Source organism: Sorex fumeus, unplaced genomic scaffold (assembly GCF_029834395.1).
Source record: "Sorex fumeus unplaced genomic scaffold, SorFum_2.1 ptg000075l, whole genome shotgun sequence".
NCBI lineage: Eukaryota > Metazoa > Chordata > Mammalia > Eulipotyphla > Soricidae > Sorex > Sorex fumeus.
In genome coordinates this window covers 11,088,456-11,101,477 of record NW_026606132.1, presented here as the reverse complement: position 1 = coordinate 11,101,477, position 13,022 = coordinate 11,088,456, and the positions used below count along the sequence as shown (strand labels likewise).

At 36.5% G+C, this 13,022-nt stretch overlaps 1 protein-coding gene across 1 annotated transcript in view; it reads left to right on the top strand.

Annotated features, from left to right (window-relative positions):
• Window positions 1–13,022, top strand: part of FGF13 (fibroblast growth factor 13) — a 612,089-nt gene that overhangs the window by 355,354 nt on the left and 243,713 nt on the right. The window contains exon 3 of the mRNA XM_056130211.1: window positions 9,865–10,032. Coding sequence (XP_055986186.1) covers window positions 9,865–10,032 — 168 coding nt within the window. The remainder of the gene's footprint in view (window positions 1–9,864; window positions 10,033–13,022) is intronic.

Sequence of the window (13,022 nt, the reverse complement as noted above, 5' to 3'; positions counted from 1 at the left end):
ATTTTTAATATATTAATATTATTTAAAGATATTTTTATTTAGACACTGTGATTTACAGTTATGTCCATGTTAGAGTTTCAGACATGCAATGTTCCAGCACCAATCCTACCACTGGTGTCAACTTCCCTCCACCAAGGTCCCTAGGTCCCCACCTCCACTCCCAGCCTGTTTTCTAATTAGGCACATTTTAAGATCCATTATTATAGCTTACATCTCATCTGCAGTATCATTGGCCCTGTGGTTTAGATGTATACAGATACCACATTGCTACACCAGCAGTGTGCCCTGGTCACTGATCCTTGCCTTTGTTACCTCCTTTCTCTCACACTTTTAATTTGCTCTGACTTCTATTTCTTTCTCTTTCTGACTCTCTCCTCTATTTCCCAAATTTGATCTTTAGAGGTCATGTGACTACAGTTCCCACATAATCTAGTCTCATTTCCAACATCTACAGGTCAGTAAATCAGCAATCTTGACATCTGATGCCTCCAAGTAACATAACCACTGCTGTCCAAGGGAATAGGGCATTAATATCTTTGATGGGTTCACTATACTACCTAATTGAAACACATACACACATGCTAGACATGGTATAATGAGCATGTATAAGACTCTCATGGCACGAAGAGCTGAATTTGAATTCCATGTCTTCTTGATAGCTAGGTTACTTGGGACATGTTCTTTGTCTTTGACATTTTCTTTCCTCTGTATCAAATGCTAGTGAAATTATCAATGCTACTACTTGAAAATGATATGTGAAAGAGTCTAGTATACATCCGCCACACTTATTTTACTTCTTTTTGAAATGTAATATTCCTATTTCTGGTGTTCTAAATGTGAGCACCAGACCTAGCTTTACAGTCTACCTCAGAAGACCTTACCTTCAATAGGATGAAAGAGGCCAAGTGCTCTTTTGCTAAAACCTCATTTAACCAGCTGGGTTTGTGGGGAATGAGGGGGAAGTTTAATCTAAGTGTTTATGATTCATTTACACCTAAATCATTAAATGCTATTTTAGGAACATTTGATGGCTTGAGGCTTTTAAAATAATCGTAATGCCTTTTTCTTAAACAGAAATGCTGCCAAGAGTAAACAAACTCAAATACCATTTGCTCTAAAATTCTGCAACAAATTGAGAGTGGGTTTCTGACCTGGCATAATATATTCTTCCATCTGCAATCCCTGCAGGGACAGCCCTCCTGAGAAGAAACACCAGCTCTATTTACTGAATGGAGACTTAGAAACGGTGGCAGGCATGTGTGCAAAGCACTAATTTAACTGAACTCTTTCTTCTTCAGAATTATTTTCTGCATTCTAGCTATTGTAATTGGGAGTTTTGTTCCAATGCTTTCCATTAGCCAAAATGTGCTTCTTTTTAACTATGTAAAGGGGGAGATTTCTTCTATAACATATAGGTGAGAACTGCATTTCCTGGAGGTGTTGAGGATCATTTGAGCTTGTAAATTGATGAATATGTGTTGCAGCCAAATTGAACTAACTGCCTTTTGATGAGCTCCAGTGCAGTTTGTGACTAACTAGGGAGAGGAGGATGTAACCAAGTGCATATTTTAAATGAAACAAGATGCCCCAGGATTCATGCCTTGATCAATTAGAAGTGCCTTCTCCTACCTCGTTCCTTTGTCTTCTTAATCCCTTTGCTGCTTCTCAAATCACTTGGCACAGCTTTATCAACACAGAATGTGAAGGCAAGACAAAACTACAGAGGCATTGGCCTGCATTATAGTCTTTGAAAGACGTTTTTACAGTTCATCCCATTCTTTGATCTTTGCTTGATGGCTCCTGCCAAAGGTTCAGTCAAGAAGGGCTACTCATGTACTTGAGTGAATTTTCAGCAACATTGCTGGGGGTGGGAATCAACACCAATGAGTAACACAAGCTTGTGTGATCACAGAACACTGACAGAAGGGGAAATAAAAAATCTGCTTGCTTTCTTGAAGATAAAGGTAGTGTTTCCTGATAAGTTTGATGCTTATATACCTTTTGGAGAAATATGAAAAATATGGAAAAGAGTAGGTGAGCTTCATGGCACTAATTATTCTCCAAATCATATGACTTTTTTTGTCTGGGGGCCAGACCTGCCAGTAATCATTTCTCATGGCTCATTCCTGAATCTGTGCTCAGGGATCATTCCTGGCAGGATCAGGGACCAAATGTGGTGCCTGGGATTGACCTTGAGTCAGCCATATGCAAGACAAATACCCAACCCACTGTACTATTACTCCATTCCCTAAATCATACAAGTTTTAATTTTCCAGTCACTATCACCAAGACCAAGAAATTGTTGGCTGTCAACAACACCCACAGAGGTATTATTTCCTGAGTGCTCAAGATGTCTCAGGATACTTGGGGAAATTATATAATTTGGACTGTATCTTAGTTTGGAAACATTAAATAAAATATGATGGAATAATCATAATAACTAATCACCACTTGGAATGTCATGTACAAAAGTATTGTGTCAGTGAGCACATTTTTCAGAAAGACGTGGGTATAATACTTTAGCAAACTGGCAAGTAAACCTTAGATCTCTACTTTACAAATGGAAAAGACATAGGAGAAAGTAGACTTTTGATAGTGATTTAGTCTGTAATGTTGCCCTGGATAGGTAATAAAACTCCAAGGGTGATTTAATTCCAGGCAAAAAAGTTTCTTTGAGTTGTAGTGACAGAATTTTGTAAGTCTAAGTGGAGCACTACTTAGAAAAAACTATATTGATGCCAGGGAGATAGCTTAGAGAGCTAGTGCTCATGCTTTGCCTGGGGGAGGCTCAGGGTCAGAGTCCTGTGCCACATGGTCTACCATGATACACCAGCAGTAACCCCCATGAACAGTGCGGGGAGTAACTTCTGCATACTACCAGGAGTGCCCTTCCAAAATTAAATTTAAAAAGGCATGTCTTTAAGACATTTACATACCTAGAAAAGCATACACACACGCATGCTGAGTAGAGCTGCTTGTGGGGATCTTTGGCTATATCTGAAATCATTTGGGGTTGTTAAAAGTCAGGGAGGCCAATGATGCTGGCATCTAGTGGGTGGAGGCCAAAGGTGCTGTAAAACCTTTATGGTGCATAGTATGACCTCTCAAGACCTGGAATTTTCCAACCCCAATGATCAAAACTGCCTTATAGATAAACATCAGCCCAGTACAAATCATACCATTTTTGAAATGAGAAATGTAGTCCTAAAAGAGTTAAAGAGGCATTCCAAAAGGTTAGCCAACAACATTTCCTCTGTGTCAGCTATAACTGAGTGCTACCCTATGCTAAGCTAAATGTTTTCCATGATTTACCTAGTCTTTTTATGCCACATCTTCAAACTTGTCATGACTCCTTAGAAGTGATTCATTTTGTGCTGTGAAACTACCATGTGCAAAGCACTGTAAGCCATTAGAAAGCCCAAAGTAACACAAAAATTAACCTGAGACATAATTTTTGTCCTCTGAGAGCTTTCATTTAAGTTTTTGGGGAGAGATTTCTATGTGAAAATAATTTTCAATCTAACATTTCAATGAGGCCTATGATGATGACCAAAAACTGTCCTAACACATAAGATAACTTTCCAAAAAGATTATATGTAAATTAGGACATTTATTTTCCTTTGCTTTCTGAAAAAGCTACATGAAGAAGTGGGTGCATTTAGGGAGGCACTATGATAGACCCCACACATAAAATGGAAAACAAGAAAATATTGTTTTTACCTCAGAATGCTTATTTTTGGAGACAAGAACTTCATAATACATATATACATACAGAAATTAATGACTATAACAATTACATAATTACCTAAGTTGAGTAAAACACCTCTCTAAGGATACTGTATTTAAAATTATTGTACCTCATGGTGTCTCACTAATAAAAATTTTTTTAAAAAGTATAAACCTGGAGGACATAAAAGGGGAATCATAGTGAATACCATATACAAGGCCTGGATATAGGAGATAGCTTTTCAAATTCTTGACACTATGGAAAACTAGTATGAACAGGCAGAGACATGTATGATGGTACTGTGTCAGTTAGGGTCAACCATGATCAGGGAGGAATTTTAATTACATTCTACCATGAAAATAAGAAAATCCGTCTGAATAAGCACATAATTTGATAGAAGACCTAGGAGTGCTTGGTCAGGTATAATGGAGATGGCGAAGTTGAAAAGAGAAGGTATATGAAATTTCTAAAAATATTTTTGAAATTGTTTCTACCTTGGCCAAATCAAATTATCAATAGTATTGACCATTTTTTTCATTGTTCTTTTCAGTGAATCATAAATTTGCTCAACACTATCTTGATAGTATCTAGTGTTGATGTAAATCTTAAATGTCATATATTGTAAGTTGATATAAAAAGTAGATTATATCATTCTTATCTACTTATAGTATCATAAGCAGTAAAGTACAATAAAATAATTTGAGTACTATTTCTGCTGTTATAAGTAGATTGCTGGGATGCAAAATGTAGATCTTGAATTAATACTCCCTATGGTTGAATAAACTTTGTAGCAAGATGAGTGATCAGTGACATGAAGTAGTAATTTCTTATTCCATTTTGTTCTCTCTTTCTTATTATGATATCTCATGAGTTGTATATTCTTCCAAATTTTCTGCTCTTTAGGTCTTTTTATTTGCTTGTTGGAATCACTAACGTGTCTAATACTGCTGATGAGAAAATTTCATCCCATTGGTGAATTGATTTAAAAACATGTCTCGCTAATTATGTAGATTCATCTTGTGAAGAGTTAATTTAAAAGAAAATAATATAAAATAATTGAGGGCTTGTTTACTTCTTCTCACACATTTTTTGAATTGCTGTGCTCCAGCTAAAGGGCAGGTGACTTTGAAGCATTGTTTACTTTTTCTTGGCTATCACAAGTTTTGTTTATGCTTTGGTTAAGAAAGAAAAAAATTTGGTGATGAGGTAATCTTTGAGGGTAAAAAATACTGAAAAACGTAGTTCATGCTATTTATATATGAATGTTGATGTTTGTGTACAATAACTTTACAGTGCTAGCATTGGCATCATGGTTTCTAGGTTGAGCATTTGCAATAACTGTGTGTGTTGCCAAGTCATTTCCTATTCCTGATCCTTAATTTCCTTATGCTTTAAGGCAGTGGTCTTCAACCACTGTCCATGGATCTGTGTCAATCTGCAGATGTGGAAAGGTTTAAAAACGACAGGTTTATTACCTTGGTTCGAACTGTTGCCTTTAACCAGAATGTAGGATGGTTGTTGGTCTGTCAGTCTGAAAAGATTGAAGAACATTGTTTTAAAATGGAAGGGTTGCCCTAACTTTTAGCTAGAGAAATTCTACTTAGAATAACATGGAGACTGCACCACAATATTTTGTGATGGTACTAAATATCTGAGTAGCTGTTTGATATAAACAATGTTATATTTACTGATAAAAGTTATAAGTAAAACAATAACTAGGTTTACTAAACAAATAAAAGAATGTCATCGTACATATCTTTTTTTAACACCCAACAGGAAGATTGCTCCATAGCTGGAAGCCTGCCTCATGAGCAAAGGGGAGAAGGCAACTGGAATAGAGAAGGGATCACTAAGAATATTATGGCTTGTGGAACCAGTCGGGATGGGAGATGTGTGCAGAAAGTAGATAAACGATCAAACATGATAACCTCTCATTGTAAATATCTTTAATGAAATCACATTTTAGAGCTGGGGATATAGTGTAGGAGTTAAGGCTTATACCTTGCACATTGCCAACCCCAGTCCAATCCCTGGCACATCATATGGCCCACTGAGGACCCCAAGTGGTAATACCTGAGCATAAAGCCAGAAGTAAACCCTGAGCACCACCAAGCGTGCCCCCCCAAAAAACAAGCAAATCTCTCAAAATAAAAAAAAATATTTTAATGATACAATTTATCAAACTTGAGTTTTTATTTAGATTGGTGCTTTCTTTATGTCTGTTTTTTAATAATAATACTACATTTATGTGAACATGAACAGTTTTGGCCTGTTCATCATATTTAGACTTCAACTTTCTTCTGTACCATCTTCCCTCATCCCTGCCCCCAAACGTGATAACTGCTGAAGGGTCTAGAGGAGAGTAAGGGGTGGTTTAGTGCCAGACTGGTTTTCCAGTTTTGTAGCTTGGAAACTCATTCCAGACTCAGATGTTTATTGACTAGAATGCCTTTTATTTGAGCTATTTCAAAGAATGTGTTATAGCTATCATCCCACCAGTAAAGTCCTTATTCTTGTCACCTCTGTGTCTGAGTATGCCACCCGTCGTGTCTGTATGTTTGTGGATGTGTGGATTGGCATGTGTGCACTTGTCTCTTCCAACTAGCGACCACACTTGCGGGACTTTGGAATCATAAGTAGGTGATCTGTGTGACTCATGCCAAAGTCCATGGCTAAGTGGGCAGACTTTTCTGGCAGAAATCTATTCCTTGGCAATTGTCATGGAACTCAGTAGCCTTTCTCAAAGCATGGGGTCTTACAGTCCAGAAACCAATCAAGAACCATTCTTATTTTCTTTAGCTGACTTGAGCAGTCAAGGTGAACCTCTGGAACTTGGAGAGATTTTGTGTAAATCAATTGCCTATTGGTGTCTTTTGTCCACTTCCAACTTTAGATTAAACTCTTACTGGGAAGAGCAGTGGGGGTCATTGAACATATGTTGAAAAGAATTCTTGTGAATAAGGGGAGGAATGGTTTTCAGAGAATAGAGGTCATGTATAAGAAGACAGTGCACTAGAAAGGAGAAAATGTCAGAAATTATTGGATTAAACTTGGATACAATAGTTCCATTCTTGAACCAGAGAGATAAATCGATGTGCTGGAGTGCATCCTTTATATATGGGAAATAAGCCCCCTCCAGGTATGACTGCTGAGCCCAGATCTGGGATAGCGTCTGAGCACTTCTGGTGTGCTCCCTAAAAGGAGTATGATATTTTTTTCCCCAATGACCTGATTTCTTTTAAAGAATCCTCGCTCCATCTCAGAGTTACTCTCCTTTAGAAATATCCCATCACTATTTTTTGTTTGTTTTATTTTGGTCCCATACTGAGTAGTTCTCAGGGCTACCTTCTGGCTCTGTGCTCAGGGATCACTCCTGATGGTGCTCAGGAACCATCAGCCACCCTACCTGTTATACAATTGCTCAGGCCCATGTATCACTATATAAAGAAGTAGAAAGGAGTCCAGTAGTAAGTTTCCTGTTATTTTTGTTGCTGTATTTGTACACATGCCATAGTCCCACTTAAGGAAGACCTATGAATAAATTTGATATAAACTTTTAGTTTTTCTTCATAATGTTCTAAACCCAACTGAAGCATTGCCTACATGCAACATCCTTTACAAACTACATATGTTTATATCTCTGTCTGTGTCAACATGAAACTAAGCTATTATTTATTTTTTCTTGTTTTGTCTCAATTAATGGATGTTTGGAGCATTGAGTAGGGACAGTTTTAGACCTAAAGCCAAGCCATTAACTCCCAGATGTTCACGATTTCCAAGGAAATGTTCTGTGCCTGTGGTTATTACTCAGATGGCCCTTTAAATGCTCTCATTTTGGCACCTTTTGAACTTGCTTTTTAAATTTGATTTGAAGAAAGAACAGGAGAGAGAATTTTGTGGAAAGCAATTATCCTGCACTTTCGTGACCTTCATGCTTCCCTATTATGATGAATTTTGGGGCTGGTTCTTGTATCAGTCAGCATGTCACTTTCACTAGAATTTTGTTGTATGTTACAGATAACCAGTTGTATCTAATTAAACAATAATGATGGCAGTGCAAGGCATTTTCTGGGAATTAATGACCAGCTGGGAAAAGCTGATGGCTGGAGAGTCAGCCAAAGGCTATTCGCTTCAGTCAGCTATTAATTTCCAAAAAATGCCCTTTTGTGACAGCATTGTTGCTTTTGAAAAATGAAAATGGGAAAAAATTTACTGATTTTTATCTGTAATTCTGAATTTATAGCTCCCTATGTATTATCAAAAACTTGGTTATTACTATTTTTTCCAATTTCTTTAATCTTAAAATATGTTTTTATATATAGTGCAAGAAAATGGGATTTCTTGGCTTCCATAGAATCCTGGATGTTTCGTTTCATATTTGTAGGAGTTCCAAGTTTGAGGAATATTATTTGAATATTTTGGATAGTAAAATAAGAATTTTTCTGCAGCTGTGATGCTGGAATTTGATTATCATTCCATAACTTTCTCCTCGTGGCAAGATATGGTTGTAAATGTTTTGAATAACAGTTGTTGCCAGTGATAATATGCATTGAAAATGAGAATATAAGAAGTTAGTCACATTCCCAGTAGATGAAGGGAATTCTCTGCCAGAAAAAGCTGTGATTCTGTGTCTATATAATATTTCTGATTATTGCTACTGAGCAATAGTGGAAAATAGAAAGAGAACTGACTAAAATATTCTTCACCTTCTTGCATAATCGAATGACTTATAAGGGAGATACCAATTCCATATTCAAGCACTATTTCAGGAACTTGTTCTAAACTCATAACTTAAAAGTTATGGTGGTGACTGGAGCGATAGTACAGTGTGTAGGACACTTACCTTATGCATAGCTGTTCCAAATTTGATCCTCGGGATTTCACATGGTCTTAAGCCCCACAGAAGTGATCCCTGAGCATAGAACCAGGAGGGGGTCCTAAGAACAGCAATAACCCCAAAAAATTTATGTTGATTTTTGCTCCCTTCATCTTATACATGAAAATAAGTTCTTAAAGTTATTAAGATCCCAAAGAGCTCGTAATGTTTTGCCAAATCAAGAAGCTTCTGTTCCCATTCAATTTCAGCCATAAACTATTTCAATTTTATAAACACCACAGTATTATTCTTCCTATAAGAATCTTGCTGGTGGTTACACTCCCCCTAAATGCATGTTAAGTGTATGTATTTGGGGGAATCGAATGAGTCAGCACATCATTAATCATAGCTTTAGAGGCACTGACTCACTCCAGGCAAAATGGAATGGCCTCACTGGGAAGGGTGTAAAAGAGAAAAAAAAATCCATTATGGAATTAGTTTCCTGTTTATGCAAATGTAGATGAAATTTGTACTCACTTTGATGGGTTGTTATCAGATTAAAGAATGTTGTAGTAGGCCCTGTAAAAGCAGATATTTTGATTTTGGAGGAAGGAAATACTATAAATTCACACTCTTGCTTAGGAAATGCAGAACAAATCTAGAAATAAAAATGTTAGCTGCAAGGGTTTTAGTTTACCTCTAAGGTCAAAATTAGTGACGCTGTTCTTCCACAATCCAGCAAGGTAATGTTGATCCAGTTTTGGTTATTAGGCTCTGAACTGTATTTTTTTTTAAAAATTACGACTTTTTCAATATCTGAAGAATATTTCCAACAGTCCTAGTTATCTGTGAGAATCAAGAAGGAAAGAGCTGTGCCATGATTGTTAGTATATACTACAAAAAAGTCAAGTTCTCACCAAAGTGCAGACCAAGAAATAAACATTAACTAACGCACTGCTAATTTGTTTAAATTGGCCATTGTCAGAAGTAAATATGTATATTGTACCTCAGCGAAAATATGTGAGGTCTACCTGTTGTTTATTTACAGTTTGGTTATTGGTATTAAAATAGGTAATCGCTCTTCTGTCAATTTAAAACTTAAATTTATTTGTTCTAACTATATATTTGAGTAAGCTATTCCCAGGGCTTCATTATTTTACATTGAGTTCTTAAAAAGTCACAGAGCTTTTTTATGTTTCTTTGTGAAAACTTCCTTAAGAATGTTGTTTCTTTAGTCTTTCCTGGGAGTAGATTTGATTTAAGACCTTCCTGCTTTCCTGAAGCTCTAACTTGAGTTCATTTTGTTATGTGGTGACCGCAGTTCTGGATGACGCCCCCCCTGGCACACAGGAATACATTATGTTACGACAAGATTCCATCCAATCTGCGGAATTAAAGAAAAAAGAGTCCCCCTTTCGTGCTAAGTGTCACGAAATCTTCTGCTGCCCGCTGAAGCAAGTACACCACAAAGAGAACACAGAACCCGAAGGTTTGTGCACGACAGACGCGTGTTTTGCTTGTTTTCTTTCCTTCTTTCTTTCTCTTTCTTTTGGATTGTGCATTGCCCTCTGGTGTGCTGTGTGTTGTTCGGCCCCTGACATTGTTAGGAGGCCCCCTGGCTTGCTGGTGAATGTGTTATGCAGTCTCAGATGGGACACTGTATAACACAGTCATCTTCTGACACAGCGTGCGGCGTCTTCCTGCTTCTAAAAGCTGAACCGGTTTCATCGGGTGTCATTACACCACCCCATTTTGGCTGCTAAAGTTGCTCGCTCCTGTAGCCAACATCTGGCCCAAATCTGTTCCCATCACCTTGAATTCCTGAAGCAGCAGGAATGGCACTTCTAAAATGATTTCATGAGAAGATTGCTCCAAATTCTCGAACTCTCCTCCTCTCCATCCAGCTTCTGCATTGCGCTCCAAGAATGCTCATTTAGTTCGCCAAAGCAGGCCCAGACCTCCCATGTAATGCACGCCCAGTTGCACTTTGCCATAGTGAAACTGCATGCCTCCAGGAAACAATGCGTAGTTTTGTTTTTTCTTTGCAGCTCAAGAAAAGGTTTGGAAAACTCTATTTGTTATTTAAGCCGAGGTCAATACGGTGTTTCTTGCAATTCCTTACACTAATCTATCTTTACAGTATTTGGTGGTATCCAGAGAGAGTACTACTTTATTGGTTCTTTCTTGCATGTGTCAACCGGGTACATTTTTGACTTCACAAGGAAAATGAATTTAACTTTTGGCCATCTGTGTGCATTTCAAATTCCAAAAGGACATTTGAGAGGTGTGCTGTATAAACTTGCTGTAAGACAATCCCTAATCACCCCATTTCAAATACTGTTTCATGCAGTTTATGAATGAGTAATATCAGAAGTGAAAAATTCACCTATCCTTTACCATCTTTGCATAATTTCTCCTGGGACAAATTCCAAAGATGACCTCGTTCCTATTTCAAGATGCCCTTTGCAACATTGTAGATATCCTCATTACAACTGTCTTTCTGACCTAGAAAAGATCTGAGCTCTCATTCTGCTAAAAGTTTACTATATAAGGAAATTATCCCAACGTTTCTGTAGTCCAAAGTTGTGAAAACAAATGTTTGCATCTCACAGTCTCCCCTTCTTCTTCATTTTAAAATAGAATTTTAAGTATTTTTTAAAACAAAATGAAAAGTATACATTTTCCATGGTTAGTTCTATGTCAGCATTAGAATAGAGCACTTGTGTTAGTTTCTACACTTAAATTTGGCATGCAAGCTATATATTTTGGTCTATTTGGGTATGAGTGGTGATATCAACACTTATTCATCTGGATATGTAAATGATTACCCTTTACAGTGAGTAAAATAAATCTTTTCGTAGCTCAGTAGAAAAAATGTTGACTTGATTTCATGGTTTAATGAAACAAAATTTCAACCAGTGAACAATTATTTTATCACACATAACTTATTTTAGTAGTTTCTACTATATTTGTATCTAAATTATATACGTGTATCCTTTATTTACAAGTATAAAAAAGAGTATTTGCATTTCAGAAACATATTGTTTGAATTTATTGCAGATACTTCCTTGTTTTTGAATATAAATATAAAAAACATTTAGTTTGAGTAAGAAAAATAAGTCCATTTAAAGAAGAAGTTGGTTTAAATCCAGTCAATCCAGTTGTTAGAAACTGTCATTGTTTTAACAGTACTCATATTTGACAAAAGCAGTTGATTAATTTAAGACCCAATTTCTTTCTTATTACACTATTTTATGCCTACAAATTGGTGAAATTAGTTTATGTGTACATTTATTTCTATAGAAGTAGCATACACAACCCTGTTTAGATCTTTTTACACATAATTTATCACCTCTGAAACTTATAACATAGAATTTTGACAAGATCTGTTGATTTCCAAAATGTCACCTGCAATGTATTACACATAGAATTGTGAAGGTTTTCATACATAGAATTCTTTAGAAATGGGTAGCAGTTACACTCCTGGCTACAAATTTTGGATAGTTTAATTTCTCATCTCATCTACACATTGAGTGGTTGTCATCGAGCTTAATGGGGCTGTCATCTTTTTTCTTGTATACTTTGATGATGGACATTGTCTTCTTTCAGATTAAAGATTTCCTTTAGTCTGGCTTTCCCGTAAGTTCCTCTGGAACAGTGAAGCTAATATTTCTCTCTTGAATTTTATGGGTTATTTGTAAACAGCACTAGATACAGCTGAGGTTTCCTAGGATGACAGTTTAATGCTATTTATAATTCCACTATGCCCCCTTCAAAGAATATCCTGGAAGCTAATGGTAAACCCAGACCTTAAAAGTAAAAAAAAAAATCTTGATCTCTCTACAAATGAAAAGACTCCAGAAGAACTGGGGATGAAGAAAACATGCTGTGAATAAGGATAGATACAATGCTAATAAATTAACATTATTACTTTATATAGAATAACGAAGTTCATCATTTACATGAGGTGGAATGTTCAATGGTTATTATAGCAACTGCAAGATTTTCACAAGACTGTTTTTTAAATAGTGTAAGGTGCAATCTTTAGTTCCTCGTAGTTGCTCTAATATTTTATCTGTTTATTTATTTTTATGGTATCAGGGTTAAACTCAGATCTCATGTACACAAAATTTTCCTTGTAGATGAACAATTTATCCAGCCCAGATCCTGTAATATCTTATTATAGTCAGAAAGAATAAAATTCTGTCTTTATTAAAATGGAAAGAATCTAAGTTCTAAATTACGGCCACAACTCTCATATATTTTGTCATGCAAAACAAATTGAAAATAGTTCCTCTTGTGGTCTCTGTGCCAACACATGAGAACCTCATTGAACTTCAGTACTAAGGGCCACCAATTCTACCACAAATGAAGGCAATAGACAGGATAATTGGACCATCCCTTGTTTTGTCTGGTTATGGCCAAACTCAACAGCGGCATCTTCTAATGAGGCTGTGTTTCAAATGATATATGAAACTG